The sequence below is a fragment of the Sarcophilus harrisii genome, chromosome 2, assembly GCF_902635505.1.
Source record: "Sarcophilus harrisii chromosome 2, mSarHar1.11, whole genome shotgun sequence".
NCBI lineage: Eukaryota > Metazoa > Chordata > Mammalia > Dasyuromorphia > Dasyuridae > Sarcophilus > Sarcophilus harrisii.
Genome location: NC_045427.1, coordinates 199,045,941 through 199,065,666, shown reverse-complemented (window position 1 = coordinate 199,065,666; position 19,726 = coordinate 199,045,941). Strand labels below are relative to the sequence as shown.

At 32.6% G+C, this 19,726-nt stretch overlaps 1 protein-coding gene across 6 annotated transcripts in view; it reads right to left on the bottom strand.

The window, feature by feature from the left end:
- LTBP1 (latent transforming growth factor beta binding protein 1) overlaps positions 1 to 19,726 on the bottom strand; it is a 421,971-nt gene that overhangs the window by 114,745 nt on the left and 287,500 nt on the right. For 4 of the 6 annotated variants that reach the window (XM_031951251.1, XM_031951253.1, XM_031951254.1 and 1 more), the window contains 5 exons: positions 19,128 to 19,150; positions 15,181 to 15,274; positions 14,468 to 14,566; positions 2,883 to 3,008; positions 1,616 to 1,741 (listed from right to left, as the gene is read on the bottom strand). In XM_031951251.1, the coding sequence (XP_031807111.1) occupies positions 1,616 to 1,741; positions 2,883 to 3,008; positions 14,468 to 14,566; positions 15,181 to 15,274; positions 19,128 to 19,150 (468 nt within the window). The remainder of the gene's footprint in view (positions 1 to 1,615; positions 1,742 to 2,882; positions 3,009 to 14,467; positions 14,567 to 15,180; positions 15,275 to 19,127; positions 19,151 to 19,726) is intronic. The other 2 variants (XM_031951252.1, XM_031951256.1) reach the window with 1 other exon arrangement.

Sequence of the window (19,726 nt, the reverse complement as noted above, 5' to 3'; positions counted from 1 at the left end):
TCTTAACTGTAGGTAACAGATCACTATTCTCTTACCACTGATCAACAACTTTTCTATGGTTCACTTTCATACATGACTCTCCTCACCAGCTATTTACTGATCTTACTCCCATATACTTTTCAATGGCGTAACAATGACCTCTTCTTGGCGATTCTCCCAAAAGATACTCTTATCTCCAGAATTTAGGCATTTTCACTGACTAGTCCCATGAATGGGCAACAGTGACTCATTCCTCATCTCCTTCTCATAGCCACAATGGCTTCCTTAAAATCCAAGCTAAATATTAGCTTCTACAAGAAGCTTACTTATTCCTATTTAATGCTAGTAGTGCCTTCCATCTGTTGCTATCTCCAATTTATGGTGTGTGTGTGTGTGTGTGTGTGTGTATGTGTGTATGCGCACGCACGCATGTAAGCATACATATATGTGTGTAATTACTTCCATGTTTCTCCCCATTAGTCTATGAGCTCTTTAAAAATTAGAACTGCCTTTTGCTTTACTAAATAATAAATACTGACTGACTCCATGACACCATAACCCTCCTCAATAACTTTAGCCCTGAGCTTATGGTATTCCTATCCAATGATTGTTCTAAACCTTTTCTGTCACCCCAAGTCTCTAATTCTCATCAGATGATCTCCCTTTTCACATAAACTATTTAAGAAAACTCTCTAATCCATTATTTCAAAGTATTTGTTCTCACTCTGCATTTATTCCTGTCTCCAAGGAAGGGATATTTTTTTTACTTTCTGATACTAAGCACCTGCTTTATAATTTTAATTCAATTTCCTCTCATCTCTTTCAAGGATGTTCTCAGAGTTTTATTATGAAAATAAAAGAGGAGTTAGAAGTCATAAGAAATGGGTTTTAAGCCAATCTCTACCACTCCCCTCACTGGAACTCAATATTATCATATATAAAAGCTAATTTATATTACTTCCAAAGTTCCTTCAGGTGCAAATTCTTTAGCTCCTATATGATTTTTTAATTCCTAAATGTTGTAGGTTGCTATATAATCTCATGCTGAAACATACTCTAAACTTCTTTCCCTGAAATACAAAACCCTTCAAAATCAGAGCTTCAAATAATAATTTAGTGGAACATACTAGAGTTATAGCAATCTGTAATTTATTAATACAATTCTCCCTACACCTGACCAAATGACACTTGAAACCCTACTTATTATTCAAAAATCATATCAAATGTCTTATATCTCTTAGCTATCCATACAACTTTTTATTGATGTCTCCTTGTAGGTTAAAAGCATATTGAGAAAAGGGTACCAATATACTTTCTTTCTTTTTTTTTTTTATTTAATAGCCTTTTATTTACAGGTTATATGCATGGGTAACTTTACAGCATTAACAATTGCCAAATCTCCCGTTCCAATTTTTCACCTCCCACCCCCCCACCCCCTCCCCCAGATGGCAGGATGACCAGTAGATGTTAAATACCAATATACTTTCCATGATCTCTACAGTGCCCTAAAAAAGTCAATACTCAATAAATATTCATAAAAAGACAACTCCAGATCATCAGGGCAAATGCTTGATAGAAAGAAAGAGGAAAAATACAAAAATCTGGATTTAAATATATTAGAAAGTAAAGTAGTTACCTATACAGTCAGTTCCCTCTGGATTGGCCATATATCCTGCTTGGCAAATACATAAGAAACTTCCTTCAGTATTTTCACATCGCCCCTGGGAGCAGAGATGGTGAATCTGAGTACATTCATCAATGTCTGTGAAAAGCAAAAAAGTACTGAATTAAGGAACTTTCGGTTTGTACCATGGGACTTCAAATGTCCCACGTAAAAGGACATTTGAAGAATAATTGAAGAAATTAGAGGCATTTAGCGTAAAGAAAAGAAGCTCCAAGAAGGACAAAAACAGCTGTCTTCCAGAATTTGAAGGGCTATTTCATGGAAATATTTTCATATCTTATTTTGTCTAGACCCTAAGAGCAAAACTGGGAAGAAGCAAATTTAGTCCTGACGTAGAGTACATTTTAATAAATACAGCTCAACCACAAGTAAAATGGACTGACCAGGTTAAATGGCTACTTGTTGGGTATACTATAGTGGAGTTCCTTTTTAAAATACAATTTGGACTAAATAGCTACTTATATGCCTTCCAATGTCAAATTCTATGATACTGTATGTGAAAATAATAATCAAAAGATATAACAAAGTAAAAGAAGCACTGAATTCATAGACTAATTGAAACTTCAAACATTCTAACATTGAAGGACCATCTAGTTGTGGGACTATCCTGTAAAATCAGTGTCTTTGACATTTTTGGATGCCAACTAACCCATATTACCCCAATTACTCATTTTACTTTTGGTAGAAGAAGAGACACTGAATCTAGGGAAAAAAAATGAATACAAAACTAAAATTACAAACTTTCAGACACTGTCTGGATCTTTTTGGTTTAACCAAGTTCGTCTGAGGTCACATATTTACACACTCAGACTTGGTTAAGGATGATGGTTAATTCCAATGTGTGCACACACTGTAAATCAGATTCCAAATGCTAAGGAAAAAACACTTTTTTTTTTTCATTTCAGTACATACTTGCATTAGTTTATTTGTTTAATGAACATATGTTCACAAATATATTTATCTGGAGTTTTTGACCATTATTAGGCACACTAAACCTGAAAACTTTTTACAAAATTATTTCATCCATATAATGTTATAAGCATTCTTCCATATATAATATTTTTTAAGCTTTAGCTTCTTTTAGTTCCCTTCATCAACACCATTTTTTAAATGAAATTAACATTTCCCCAGTCAAGGCATAAGAATTATTCTATGGAAAAAATAAAACAAAACAAAAAATGCTTCATGTTTGATAATGTTAGAAGAATTTATGTCTTACCAACACATTTTCTTTGATGTTCACTGAATTTATATCCCTCATAGCAGATACAAGTATATCTCACTGGCAAATTAATGCAATGTCCTGCTCCACAGATATCTGGATTCACTGTACATTCATTGATTTCTAAAAGAAGAAAAATTGAAACATTAAGAGAAAAACAAAGTAATGCTGTTGATCATTGGAAACTAAATAGAAAGCTAATTCTTAGAAAATTAGATTGTTAACATTATACTTTAGGAAGATTATGTGAACCATGTCATTTCACCCCTCTCACAAATCCTTAGCATCTCTACATTGACTACAAAATGAAATAAAATTACTCAGCCACATATTTAAGGCTATATATGGATCCAAAATTTAGCTTCCCACTTGATTTTCATATTACCTCCTGTCATATGATCTATGTTCCAACAAAACTGAGATCTCTCAGTGTTAGAAAAAATTTTCTTGATTCCATTTTTCTGTACAAGTTGTACTCTACTATTGAAATTCATTGTTCCTCAACTACTGAAATCCTTTTGTTCCTTGATCTTCATGTCTTTGTTTTTGCTTTTGTACATTCTATTCCTCTCATCTAAAATTCCCTTTCCCTCATAGTTTCTGCCAACCTTTTCCTTCATAATTTTCAAAACTTTTCTCAAATCTTCCTTAATACTCATCATAACTCTCAGACATTTCATAATCCATAACCACTTAAAACAAGAACACAAATAGATCAACAGATTCATGTTCAAACATTAGTCAATGAAATGCAAGTCCATTGTGTTGCTCTTCTCCTGGAGCTAAATTTCAGGAATTCCTGGAATACCAGATGTGAAGGTTCAACATACAATGCACTTTATCTCCATTAAATCTGCTTATAATTTCTTCATATATTTTTATGTTCCATCTTCCCATTTAAAGTTCAGTTTTTAAAGGGTAAGAGATAGAACTTCTGTTTCATTGAAACTTCCTACTACACTGTTTTCAATACAAAAGACACTTTAATAGATGTTACTGAATGCATTTTTTTCCTTTTGATACAAGCCTTTGAGTTCATCAGGAAAACTTATTGCATGGAAATTCTTTCTACTAAAGGCAACTGTAAAATATTCTTCCAGAATTTCCTGTATGAATTTCATAAACCAAGACAGTATATAATTAGAGACAGAACATAAACGTAGGAGTCTTTTCTTACCCCCAAACCAGGTCTCTAGCCACTACCCTCCCCAAGCCTACCTCTCTTTTTATGCAATGCAAAATTCAATTATCTTTTAAAAGAATCTAAAGATAAAATCAGAAGATGGAGGTACTAGTAGTATTACGAGGACAATTATTATTTAAAGCTATACAGTCTTCAAGGTTCATTATATTAAAAATAGTAGAGTATATCTAAAAAGCTGAAAGTAAATATGTAATATTTTGGCTATGTTGAGCTCAATAATTCCACAAATTAAACTATGACAAAAAAAGAGATGGTACAATCTCAAGGAAAACCTTGAAGCATAGTTCTCATATCCATTCCATTTTTAATAAACAAAAAATTAAGGATTTTCATTCTTTTCCCTTTCCATCTTTCCCATCTTTTTCAAAATGTACTTGATCCATCTAGCTAGTTCTTTGCTAAGAGATTAAATTTTTTAAAAAATTATACGCTGAAGAATTTTTGTGCTTCCAGATCGCACTTTTTTTCTTCTCTCTTTTTCTTTCTCTTTCAAAAATCTAATAAATGTTCCCTCTGTATCCAAATCAATTTGCTGCATAAGTGCACAAATAAAATTTGAACTTCATATGCAAAGGATATTTCCTATTCAGTTCAGTTTAAATTATTTCAACACTGGCTTAGCTCTCCTATTCTATGAGAAATGAAGTTTGAAGTGAAAGTTATAATGTGAAGAACTCTAACTTTCTCTATCTTCCCTTTCTTCAATTCCTTCCTTTTAATTTAGATTTCTAAGGTCTCAAACTGGGCTTCTCCTATACCTTACTCTAATGCCTCTTGGTGATATAAAATTGATACGTGGTTTAATTCTAGAAAACTATCTCAGAAAGTAAAAGATGTGGAAGAAGCTCTGAGAAAGGGTCCAGTCATAAGTTGTACATTCTTTTTTCCAAGGACCAATAGAGCAAAATGTGAAGAGATTTATGACCAGTTCAACTGTTGGTTCCAAACAGTTTAGTTGCCTCTGTTGGTGGAATAAATATCCACACTAACAATAACAACAACAAAAAAAGATATTTGAAGGACTGGATAGATGCTTACTGATCAATTGGTTGACTCTGGGCAAATTCCTTAATCTCTCAAGGTCTCTAATTCTTCATGCATAATAAACTAGGGGTAAAGGTGGGGAAAAACCAGGTGATTTTCAAAGTCATTTTATATGCTATGATTTCATGATGTACATCGTTACAAATTGAAAATGCTTGCTATAATTAAGACAGTACTCAAGACAGTAACACAATTAAAGTGTTCCTAAGAGTTGCATGAAAAGAGAAATATATAATGACAAAGAACATATAACATCTATATTCTGTTTTTTCTATTGTTAAACAGAGAGATAAGCTATGCTATCTTGAGCAAGGAGAAGGGAGATGGGAAAAAAGATCTGGAACTCAAAATCTTATTTTAAAAAATAAATGTTGAAAAATATCTTTACGTACCAATTCGACCTATCTATCTTTCCTTGAAAAGAATCTACTATCCTAGATACACAAAATTGGATAATTCAGATTTTAGACTCTCTGCTTACTGTTTGTTAATTAGTGAAATGATGATACCTAAAAATGACCTGAACTCGTTTCTCTGGAAAGTCTTCATATCAGGTCTTTCTCCTCTGTTTTTTTGTAATGCAAACATGAGCATCTTAGCTAGCATGTCAATCTTCTCCAACTTTCATATATGATCATGTTCACTAAAGGGAATAATAGTGAGGTAGTCATCCTATATGATTATTACAATGGGGAGGAAGCTACATTTATCAGAGGTGTTCAATGTATAAAGAATCATAACAATTTTATCCTCTTTATATCAATGGCCATATCCCATTGCATTCTCTCAGTGACTTCAGATTTCTGAATAGAAGCCATGACCAAAAGCCAGTGGAAAATAAAATCCTCCATTCATCTAGCCAACAAACACAATATGGTCAACAATGAATCTAAGATTGCATTATTCCTATGTTTTCCAAAATTAAATTAAATTCTTTGGACAAAACATGAAAATAAATGTTTTGTTCTTTGAACACTTGTTCTTGTCATGTGAGTACAAAAAAAAGGGCTTCAAACCTAGAGGTGTAAATGTAGCTTAGCATACTACCACTGCCCCGCCACTACCAAAAGAATTTCCCTTGGCATAGTTTATAGAGGTTCAATGATACCAGCAAACATTTCAGAGACAAATGTTTTCCAAAAGAATGTGGCCAGTTCTAACTCTTAAAAAAATCTGATAAGCAAACAGTTTTGAAAATATTCAGACCAGGGGCAGCTAGGTGGTTCAGTGGATAGAGCACAAGCCCTGAAGTCAGGAGGACCTTATCAAATCTGGCATCAGGCACTTAACAATTCCTAGCTGTGTGAGCCTGGGCAAGTCACTTAACCCCAGGAGGGAGGGAGGGAGGGAGGGAGGGAGGAAGGAAGGAAGGAAGGAAGGAAGGAAGGAAGGAAGGAAGGAAGGAAGGAAGGAAGGAAGGAAGGAAGGAAGGAAGGAAGGAAGGAAGGAAGAAAGAGTATGTATTTTTCCAGGAAAAAAAGAAAACATTCAGACCATCTTAAGTATAAAGAATTTCTATGTAGAAACTCATATAAGAGGACAGGAGATAATATGGGAAGTGTAAGAGAGAAGCATCAAATGCATATTCAGAGAAATGTTTACACTAACACAGTGTCACCACCATAACAAAACAAAAATTGCCCTGTAACAAATAAAACAGATTTTTTTTAACTTTGTCAAAGGTTTATTTTTCATATCTTTCCTTGACCTATTAGGACATAATACTAAATCAAATACTTATTTGCTTTAACAGGCAGTTTATTTTTGTTTCGAAATGACTTTCCAGTAAAGATATAAGCCCCCACGTTATCTATTATGGTGGAAAATAATACACTTGTTTCCTGTGGATATCTACTCTTTTTATAACTAATAAATTTTAAAATACATCTAGTTACATCTCAAATAAATAATCCCAACACTACCATAAATTCTCATCAATAAGCATGAAGAAATAATAAAATTTATTTTCACCTTTTATTTCTTATTCTACTCATTCTTAAACCTGTGAGAGAATATAAATTAAACAATTTCTTGCTCAGCTAAGGGAAAACAAATCTCTCACTACCCTTTATTTTCAAGGGACAGTTAGGGAAAATTCATAGTCATTCCTTGATGCTTCCAAGTTTCACATTCACAGTTTTGGTTATTCCACAGGTTGGCCATCAATAATTAAATGGGAATTTTTGGACATTTGCAGTAAACTGCAGAAAATTGCTAACAATGCATATATAAAGAAAACTAAAAAAAAAAAAGACAATCTAACAAGTTATAGATGCATGAAAACTGTACATTATTAATTATTTTACCACTACCATAAATATAAAAACAGAGATTTGGTATAAATAGATTTTGCTAACTTTCAATGTACTAAAAAAAACTAAAGAACTCTAGAAAGGCTACATACCCTTTTTGAAAACACCTGTCTTTCTACCATCCAGACTGATTTTCTCCTGTAGTGAGCATTTCATAAAAGAAAATCTGGGAAATCCATGAAGTACTTGCTGCAACTATATCTGCGAGTGTGAAGACTGCATAATATTCAAGATAATTAATCTCTCTCCCATAGATACTGCAACTTTTTATGTGCCCTTAGTCCCCATGAAAGTCAAGGAACAACTATATTTAAATCTATAAGATGTCATCCTAGAAAACTCTTCCATAAGAAACACTGATCAACCTAAGTCAAACTCTAATTGTTCCAAAAAAGATTCTTCTTCAGAGTGTTAAGTCAGTAAGGAAATATATATCTAGTTTACCAAGAAACAAAAGGATGTCAGCTAGCAAGCATTTCATGAACTGCCTACTATGTTCCAGGAATGGTGCTAAGTACTAGAGGACACAAAAAAAGGCAAAAACCAGACTCTTCATGATCCCATTTGAGCTTTTCTTGACAAAGAAACCAAAGTGGTTTGCTATCTCCATTTTCAGCTCATTTTACACAGGAGGAAACTAAGGCAAACTTGCCCAGTTCATGCAGCTAGTAAAAACAGGGTTTGAACTCGGCTCTTCTTAACTCCAAACCCAGTACTCTATCCACTGTGCAAATTAGCTGCCCACAGAATTAATAGAAAACAAAAAATTAGAGAGAAAGTATGAGAATTGAGTACTGGGAAAGGCTTCTTGTAGAAGACAGAATTTTAGCTGTAACCTGAAAAAGGCCAGAGAAGTCAGGGGAGCAGCTATATGGCAAAGTGACTAAAGTGCTAATGTAGGAGAATTCAGGAATTTTGTGAGTTCAAATTCAGTCTCACACACTTTATTACCTGTCTGATCCTGGTCAAATCACTTAACACTATTTGTCTCAATTTCCTCATCTGTAAAATGATCTGGAAAAGGAAATGTCAAACTATTACAGTATCTTTGCCAAGAAAACCTTACCCAGGGTCACAAAGTTAGAAACAACTGGAATGACTGAACAACCAGGGAAGGCAGAAGAGGGAGATGAGGAAGAAGAGCATTCCATGCATAACAGAGAGTAAGTGAAAATTTTCAGTCAGGAAATTGAGTGTTGTAGTGTCTCATTCCAAGAACAGAAAGGAAGCCAAAGGCATTGGATCATGGAGAAATGAGAGAGGAGAGAGAGAAGGAGAAGGGAATAAAGTAGAGAGGGAGAAAGGAAAGGGAGAGACAGACAGAAAGAGAAAGAGAAAAAATTATTAGAATGGAAGACATCTATGAATGTCTTGTCTTCATTCATTTTCAGATAGAGGTGTGTAAGGGAGAATGGAAGAAGGTCACTTTATGGGGAAGTTTGGAGGGACTTGGAGATAGAGATCCACTGGAGTTTATGGTATAGGGAGTAACATGCTCAGACATGAGCTTTAGGAAAATCACTTTGATGCATATCTATTTATTTTGTCTCACCTGTCAAATGTTCCAAAAAGATTCTTTTATTATAGGAAACTGGACACAGACAAATATTACATTAAGGGAAAAGAGAAACATTGAAAAAAATAAAACTTTTTTTTTCAAAATCAACATTTAAGTTTCCTTAGGAAGGAAGTATCCATATGAAAGAGTCGCTGCCAAGCTCTGATTTAGCTATCTTCTAAGCAAAGTTCAATTCCTTTCTAAAAGTTGTTCTGTACCATGAAGGAAGCTAAAGACCTGTGATTTTTTTAATGAATAGCTGCATTTTAATAATAACCAAAAAGAATTCAGCTAGTCAAACTGCACAAGACTTCTGAGTGAATTTATTAGCGTCCATTAGCTGTTTCTTACTTTGCCCATTGCTTAACAGCAAAAAAGTTGAAGGTTATTTTTGTACTGGCTATCTTATGTGTATTATTTAAAAAGATGTTACAGAATAAAGTTATTTTCTCACTGCCAAGTTGTCATTTTTGAAAAGGGTCACTGAAAGGATATAATATTGTCTCTCCTTACTATTATCAGAAGTTAATTCTTTGGAAGATCCTAACTGTGTTTTGTACCTTGTTTTATATTGAAATATCTTCATTAGGACACAGAAAGGGTTTTCAAATAATAGACATGTCATTATAATTTAATGAATTAATGATACATAGTATTCCTGGATAAGAAAAGGATGAAGGAAGAATTGGGAAATCAGTATTGTAATAATGGTTCATATTTTTGTGGCATTTCAAGGTTTAGAGAACACATTATATATATACCACCTCATTTGAGACTCACAAGGCTGGTAGATGCTTTTATTCTCACTTTACCAATGAAGAAACTAAGCTCAGAAAGATTAATATTTTGCTTAGAGAAGACCTAGGATATATCTGATATAGGATTAAGGATCCAGGTTTTCCTAAATCCAAGTTTATCATTCTTCACACTATACAACACTCCTATTCAATCCTCCATTTCATACTCGAGAAAAACAAAAACTTAGAATCATTAATGTCATTATTCTAAATATTAATAAATGACATCTATATAAAACTATTAAGATCTGCAAAGAGCTTTACATATATGATTAATCTTATTTAAGCCTAACCATAACCCTGGTGAGATAAATGCTATTTATTGCTAATATTTTATGAATGAAAATGTAAGAATCAAAAAGATGAATCAATCAATCAAAAAGCATCAAGAACTAGCTAGAGGCCAGATGTTGTGCTAGGTACTAGGGATACAAATATAAAAGTGACAAAAGTTCCTATCCTCAAAGAACTTATATTTCAATAGAAGAATACAGTACTGACTAGTGGCCTAGGAATGGAATCTTGGTCTAGGCTGACTGGGAATGTAAAATGAATCCATAAGAAGGTAGGTTGTCAAGTCTTTTTAATTTGATCAGATAATTGTTCCCAGAGCAAACAAGGTAAGAGATGGAATGGGAACGATGGTAAAATTTCTCAGATTTCTGAACGAAGTTATTTCTATAACAATCAAACATGGAATCTTTTATGATCTTAACATAAGAATGGGAGATATTTTTTCAAAGGAGAATACACAAGGCTATCTTTGGTATCTTCTGATCAAATGTTTATTTGGTGTTATAATCACCAAATTCATACAATAATCATATTGTTTGCCTTTTCACTGGGTGGGAGGAGAGAAGAAAAGTAATTTGGAACTAAATTTTTTTTAAAGGAATGTTAAAAATAAAAAACATTAAATACAAAACATTGTATTTCATATTTGTCACTCAAATGTGTGACAATGAAAATGTAATCTACTATAAAAAACTAGCAAAAGCCTACCTTGTTCTCTGCTTATTTTTTCATCAAAAATATTCTGAAGATATGTATAAACTATTCTCATATTTATTGAGGCCAGAAAGTAGGCATTTAATTTAACCTTCTTTAGTAATAATGCTTTTTTTGAAATAACTTGATAATTTATCACTGATTTAGACAGAATTTCTTTATACTCAAAACAGGAATATATTTTTATAAGAATTCCACATGTAACTGGGGAGGGGGGTCATTTCCTGTTTCTTCTGTTTTGTGACTTAAATAATGTCCTTGATAAGTATCATTAATTAGTTTTCACTATGTGCCAGGCACTATGCTAAGTGTTTAACAATTATTATCTCATATATACACATATTATTTCCAACTTATCATATAAACATTTAAAGATCACAAAAAACAAAATCGAAAACTTTGTATAAAATTTAAAAATTTTTGCACAAATAAATCCAATGCAGCTAAGTTCAGAAAAGAAACAACTAACTAGAAAAAAAATCAACTTTGTAATAAGTTTCTCTAATAAAGATTTCATTTCCAAGCTATGTAAGGAACTGATTCTAATTTTTAAGAATATATGATAGTTTATGGGAAAACATTTTCACAGTTAAAGGTTCTGATAAAGGCCTCATTTCCAAAATATATAGAGAATTGACTCTATAAGAAATCAAGTCACTTTCCAATTGATAAATAGTCAAAGGATATGAACAGACAATTTTCAGATGATGAAATTGATACTATTACCACTCATATGAAAAAGTGCTCCAAATCACTATTGATCAGAGAAATGCAAATTAAGACAATTCTGAGATACCACTACACACTTGTCAGGTTGGCTAAGATGACAGGAAAAAATAATGATGAATTTTGGAGGGGATGCAGGAAAACTGGGACACTGATGCATTGTTGATGGAGTTGTGAACGAATCCAACCATTCTGGAGAGCAATTTGGAATTATTCCCCAAAAGTTATCAAACTGTGCATACCCTTTGATCCAGCAGTGCTACTACTGGGCTTATATCCCAAAGAAATACTAAAGAAGGGAAAGGGACCTGTATGTGCCAAAATGTTTGTGGCAGCCCTGTTTGTAGTGGCTAGAAACTGGAAAATGAATGGATGCCCATCAATTGGAGAATGGTTGGATAAATTGTGGTATATGAATGTTATGGAACATTATTGTTCTGTAAGAAATGACCAGCAGGATGAAAACAGAGAGACTTGGAGAGACTTACATGAACTGATGCTAAGTGAAATGAGCAGAACCAGGAGATCATTATACACTTCAACAATGATATTATATGAGAATGTATTCTGATGGAAGTGGATTTCTTCGACAAAGAGAAGATCTAACTCAGTTTCAATTGATCAATGATGGACAGAAGCAGCTACCCCAAAGAAAGAACACTGGGAAATGAATGTAAAGTGTTTGCATCTTGGTTTTTCCTCCTGGGTTATTTTTACCTTCTGAATCCAATTCTTCCTGTGCAACAAGAGAACTATTTGGTTCTGCACACATATATTCTATCTAGGATTTACTGTGACATATTTAACATGTATAGGACTGCTTGCCATCTGGGGGAGGGGGTGGAGGGAGGGAAGGGAAAAGTCGGAACAGAAGTGAGTGCAAGGGATAATGTTGTAAAAAATTACCCAGGCATGGGTTCTGTCAATAAAAAGTTATAATTATTAAAAACTAAATATTTCTAATATTAAAAAAGAATATATGATAGTTTATTTTGAGAATCATAGCGTAAACTAAAAATTATTTCAAATCTTTCTATTAAATTTTTCTGAAAAGAATTGGGTATCCACAAGATATAATTAACATACATCTATACACACAAACCAAAATCCACTTTTCTAAAAGATTGGAGATCAAAAGTTACAGACAGTTCTCAAAAGAAAATGTGCAAAGTATTAAAGAAAAACACCTGGAAAAATCTGTTCCAAATCACTAACAAAAAGAAAAATGTAAATCAAAACACCCTGCAAATTGGCCAGGAAAACAAAAAACTAATATAGTTAATATTGGAGGAGTCATGGAAATATAGGCAGACTGATGAATTATTAGTAAAGCTGTGAACTGATATGACCGTTTTAGAAAGCAATTTACAATTTTACATGTAAAGCAAATTAAATTTCCTTACCCTTTGACCTAAAATTTCTATTTCTAAGCTTATACTCCCCTAAAGAAGTCATTGATAAGAAGAAAGTCTTCATATATTACAAAACATTTACAGAATTTTTTATAATTTCAAACAACTGGATAAAAAAATTAGATTTTCATCAATTCAACTAGGGAATGGCTAAACAATTTATGGTAAATGGATGAAAAGAATATTGCTGTGTTGTAAGAAATGATGAATGTGATAAATATACAAAAGCATGAAAAGATTTACATAAACTGATATAGAGTAAAGTAATGAGTCAAGAAAATGATACATATATTAACTATAATGCAAATGGAAAGAACCACAAGCACACACAAAAAAAAAATCAAGAATGAATATTTTAAAATTATAAAGAACATGTAAGTAAATTTAAAAGAACGAGAGATAAGAGGGTGTATTCAAGCCAACCCTTTACAATAAGTATTTAATAAATGTGTATTTATTGACTGATATGAACTGAACTATTCTCAGTTTTTTTTTCCTAAAACTGAAAGTTGCTAGACAGTGCTAACACTAGGGATACAAAAAAAGCCAATTCTTTTCCTCAAAATGCATATAATCTAATAGATTGTTAGTATCTCTGATGAATGAAGTAAATAACCATTATTGAGAAGGATAATTAATAAACAAAATCACCTTCTAATAATGAGATGATGAATTAAATATGTAAAAATGAGGCACATATTTTTGAACATGGCAAATGATGGAAATAGAGAAAATAGGTGTTTGTTAAATGAATTTTTAAAAATATAGGTTCATATGCATGAATTCTGTTTTTAATCTTTATGAGATTTGTCATATTCTGATAATGAAATATGGAAATTTTTGAATATTATATTTTTACCTATGTCTCTTTGTAGCATTTTAGACTTTTATCTTCTAACATAAATATGAAACTGCGTGGAATAACAAATTAAAATATCATTGTTATTTAAAGTCTCTATTGTCATTATAGAATAACAGTGTTCTTCAACAGATAATTTTTAACTCTTCAATATTTTAAATATTTAACAAAACCCAAGCAAGCACATGATATGCAATTATTGGCAATATTTTCTCTGTTCCCCCTTACCTTCCTTCTGCAGAAGTTATTATTTCTTAGCTCCACTGCAATTCTAACCATGATCCTAGAGCTTATATGCAATGATCTTAAAGGCATACTTTTCTGAGTTTTTTTTAAAAATAATGTTGTTTGTCTCATAATCATTTTTATTATGACTCAAGTATAAGTCCTGTGGAGGATTTCTGACAATATCTCTGAAAAATCCATTTAATTCAAATATAAGTGGCAATTAGAAGTTTTAACTTTCCTAGAAGTTCAAAAACACATATTTTAATCTTGAATATGATCACTGCCATATACTCCTTCTTGCTGTATTTTTTGGTTAACTTAATATTCTGAGTTATCAGGAAATTACCTTTTGTTGTGACTATTAATTAATTTAGATGCTACATTAGTCATGACACTTTCACTAGGCACAGACCATATGCTACATTGCACCATACCTGTTACTTGAGTGGGTGCAATCACTTGGCTGGCACTTGATGTAGAAGCTTCAGGAGCAACCTCAACAGGTACAGGAGGTGATGTTTTTTCAATCACTACTATATACCAAGACATAAATGGATAAAAAAGAAAACACATCATATATGTGAAAAATCCATTTCAAAAGATAGAGACTGCATGAGCAATTTCATAACATAAAAAATGTTACAACTGTAATCTGAAGATCAATGAACTTTTTTTTTTGAGGGGCCACATCATTGAAAACCTATAAATAACAGCAAATGCCAGCAATGCCTATGAGACTATTTTAAAACAATGGGTGTAATGAAACAAAGGAAATTCATCTTTGTATCCACACAAACAGCAGATTTAATAGGATAGTGGTCCTCTTTCTCAAGTGAATATGAGGAACTCTTTATTATGCAAAAATTTCACGGATCTTTACCCGAAAGTGACAATACTTTGTTTACTTATTAAGGTTAAAGGGAAATTTAAAAACAGTATTGCTTTATTTCATACTATGTTTCTTTTACAGACAATTATAATCTTAGGTTATAATCTAATTTTTTCCACGTCCACTTATCCACTGACTAAGGTATGAATCCAGTATTAATTACTAATATTTAAAAAGCAAAGAAACATGAAACTTATTATCACCCTTGATTCAGAATAGATTAATTTTGTTTCTATTATATCAGTCAAAATGGGCTACCTGGATACTGTGGATGTAGGTTAATGGTTGAAATGCCGGGAGACAGCTGGGGTTGACCTGGTTCAAGTTTGGTTTTTTCTTGGTCAACTAATTCCTAGATATTTAGAAAAAGAATAAAAGTAAAAAGTCATGGTTTAATTCCTCTAAATTATCCAACTTTTTTTTTAAAAATAAAAACTCAGGAAAGAAATATGAAGCTTTTATATTGCTTCAGCAGAAAATGTGTATTATTTCACTTTATTTTTAAACATATTATATAAAATATTTTAAAAAATAATTAGTACCAAAATTTACATGAAAGGTCAGCTATGTTCATGGTCCAGAATTGCTGTGGTAAAGTCTTTAAGCTGTTTTTTCCAGTACTGGTGAATGATTTGTGTTAATCCATCGACACTCTCTCACTCTGACACCCTGATGACCAACACACATTTTCAAGACAGCTGGCTCACTTTGCTCAGTCCCACACAGGGAATGAACTCATTACCTTGGCCTCCTTCATATATTACTCGAACCAACTGAGTAAACCAGCCAAAGACAATAGATTAAATATTAGATATGACAAATTTGCTACAACAGAGCATCTGGTAAAGTAAAATACTTCATGTCAGTCACAGAATATGTATAAAGCTTGAGGTCATACTGCAACTTTCCCTACATGCCAACCTTGATTTTGAATGTATCACACTCCAAATTCTCAGAGCAGTGATAGTATAAACTGAGGGAAAGTCAGTATCTGCTTAATACAGAGTGGCTGTGTAAAGATTCATTGGTTACATATAGTTGTTTTTTTCTTCAGACCTTAACTTCTTTCACTTTTCTTTAGTATTAGGTATTACTGACCATTCTCCCTTCCTAAAGACTCTCTACTTCATAGTTTTTGTTTTAATCTCCTGGTTCTAGCTCACCTCCTCTATCTCCTTGTAGCTCATTTATCTTCCTTTTCTGGCTCTATTTATGTTAGCATTCAAGGTTTTTATCATTGTCGCCTTGATACCTCTAATTGAGAAAACTACTAATCCTTCATGATCTAACTCAAATGTCACTTCTTCAATGAGGCTTTCAACAGTTACCCTACCTATAACTCACGTCTTCATCATTAATTCTCAAAGCACTCTATACTTTCTTGTGTACTTACTTGATTTTGATTTATACTATTATCTGTTGATGTATCTCATTCAGGAATTGTATCATATCTTCCTATTTACTTCAGAAATATACAACTCTCTTTCATTATTAGGTATTATTCAATTATATTTAGTTTATTTGGGGTCAGAAAATATCAGTTTGAAAAATCTAGCTTCCACTTGTGAGGCCTTTCACTTCATTTCTCTGAGGGCTGCATTAGATATTCTTCAAAGTCCTTGAGTTCTAACTGTGCTTTTTATATGTTTTCTCAACTACAAGCCTATAAATTCCAGAAGTAGAGAAGATAACTCTAGCATCTTTTGTATCCCCTTCAGTATACAGAGGAGGTATTTCATAAATATTTTTGTATAGATGAAGCAAAATAAGTAGATTTTATTATCTTATTCTCCTGACCTGCAACTAAAGAAAAGGTATAAAATATTTCATCAAGTAAATGTTTAGTTGGGTATAAAATGAATAATTGGATAAGGTCAGAGGGATGGTTCCAGTGCTGCACTGATACACAAGGAATATTAAAAAATGTAATAAAAAATTTGAAATGTATTAAAAATACGGAATATTTTTAAAAGGCTTTCAGGAGACTACAGGGATCCTCTTTGGAGGCTATGTGAGAGGACAAGGATAAAAATTATACTTATGGTGGAGGACTTAACACTAGACCTGCAGCCAGCAAGAGTGGAGTACAAATCTTATCTGTCTCTTACTAGATGAATTATCAAACATTAACATCCCACTTTTTCCAGCGTTTGTTTCTCCAGCGATACAAAGAGTGGGTTGGAGTCCATGAACTCTGAGATCCTTTATAGTTCTAACCATAAAAGAAGTGGAAAGTATCCTGGATTTGGAATCAAGAGCATTTGGACTTGATTATTAATTACGTGACTTTGGGCAAATTTCTGAAAATCTCAGAATCTCAGATCCTCATCAATAAAAAGAGAGGGATGGATTAGAATTCCTCACTGGTCTCTTCTAGTCCTCAATGTAATTTAGATTTGGCCTAGTCTAAAAAATAGCTACAGAAGCTTAGTATATTTTCATGTTACAGATAAAGAAGCAAAACTTAGAGGCAATAAAATATTACAGTGAATACAGCACCAGGCCTGGAGTCAATAATATCTAAGTTCAAATTTGATCTCAGACACTTCCTAGCCATCTGTTTTATTCTCTTATAAAGAAGTGTTAATAATAGCACCTACTTCCCAAGGATAGAATCCAATGAGATAATATTTATAAAGTGCTTGATACATTGGATAGCATTTAGTAGATGTTGAATAAATGCTTGTTCATTTCCTCACCATCTTCTATACAAATTATCTAGGGGTACTCAACGAATCAGCAGTATTCCAGAGGATAAAATGAAAGTCTCCGGAATTCTTATTATTTGTGTGTGTTTGTGTGTGTGTGTGTGGGAGAAAGAGAGAGAGAGAGAGAGAGAGAGAGAGAGAGAGAGAGAGAGAGAGAGAGAGAGAAAGAAAGAGTATGTGTCTTTACCACTCATTTATCAGTGTTCAACTTTACAAACTAATCAGCAGGCAAATCTTATTGTTTCTTCTTGTACAATGTCCTTTAAGGACCAACTACATCCTACTCCCAGACTGATCCTTATCATCTCTTACCTAAATTAATCTGTCTCCTAATTAATCTCCTTCTTTTCCAGTTTCCCACCACATCAGTTCACTCAACACACTACTAGCCAAAGTAATTTTCAAGCACAGATTTGATTATATCACTTCTCTTACTCAAAACCAAATCTAGTGAATTCCGATTGTCTCTAGGACAAAACATAAATTTTTCAGCTTATCTCTTAAAGTCCTACACAAACTGGCTGTAGCCTATCTTCCCAGCTTCCTTAAACATTATGCTCTTTCTCACACTCTGCAATCCAACCAATCTGACCTCCTCTTCACTTCTCATGCAGAATATTCCACCTCTTTTCTCAGTGCCTTTGCCACATACCTACAATAAATACTCTCTCAAAGAACCTCTCTCTTCTTTGAAGGTGCAGCTTTATCTTCCCCATGAAATCTTTTCTGATGCTCCAATCTGCTAATGTTTTTCCTTATAAATTGCTTTGTATTTAACTAGTTTATAGATGTTTATTAACTTTGTTTTTATGACATATATATTTTCACCACTACAAGGTAGGTTCACTGTGAGTAGCAACTCTTTCATTCTTTCTATCTTTAGTCCTAGTGTAGGACACATACTTGGGGCTTAATAAGATCTTGTTAATTAACTGACACAAAGTCACATTTTAATTTTACCAAATATAGTTTGACAGAAATTCATCTGGAATATTTTCTAATTGAGTTTTTTTTTTTTTTCTGGACAACTTCTGCATTTGGTCTAATGCCAAATAGTTTTAATTTCAATTGTATTTTGAAATCTATATATCTGTATAGAAACTGCTATATAGCACAGTACATAAAGGACTACTAGACTTGAAGTTAGGAAGACCTGAGTTCAAAGATTCTGCCTCAGACACTTGCTTACTAAGTCTTATTATCATACACATAGGTTATTACAGAAATGTTTACTATATGTGTGTTTATACACACATACATAAGCAAACATTTATCAGGATTCTCCCAAGGTCATTTCAAGCCTTTGAGTTTGGACTTTTACCCTTCTAGTGACTTAGTTACCTTGCTCTTTCTTCATTCTATCTCAAATAATCTTTTTTTAACATGATAAAATCGGCATAGTTTTCTACGCTGAAAGAGAATCTATAAATATATCTAATCTAACAATCCTTTTTATCAGATAAACTAAATGAAAAATATAACAAATGAATAGATTACCTTCTCAGGAGCTGCAGTTGCCACTACAATCAAAAAAAGAAATAAAATTTAGAATTAAAAAAAAAAATAACACATTTCCTTCTTACAAATTGTTCCCAGCAAGACCCCCATATTCTAATGTAGTAGGAATACAAGCAATTTTTCTACTGGAAGCAGATATCACTCCAAGATACTACTTTTTTAGAGAAAGAATTTAAATTAATGGCCAATTTTATTTCTAATAAGTGTATTTGCATACCTAGCATGGTGCCTAGAACACAATAAGGACTTCATGAATGCTCACTTAATTGTTGATTGGTATAAAAGAGAGCTAGGGCAACAGAAATGTTAAGACACAGCAAGTTTTAGCAGAACTAAATCAAATTCAATAAGAAAACAAGGGTTCTAATTCCAATCCTAACATTAACTAGTCATGTAACCTGAGCAAAGCATGTTATCTTTCAAAACCTTAGAGTTAAAATCTTTAAAATAAGAGTAAGAGACTAGAAATATACAAGTCTTTAATCTCCAAAATTTTATGTTTTGGGGTTTTATATCAAATGCTTAATTAAGTATCTGGTTTGGGAGTAGAAGCTTTAAAGTTAGCTTTCTGAAGACAG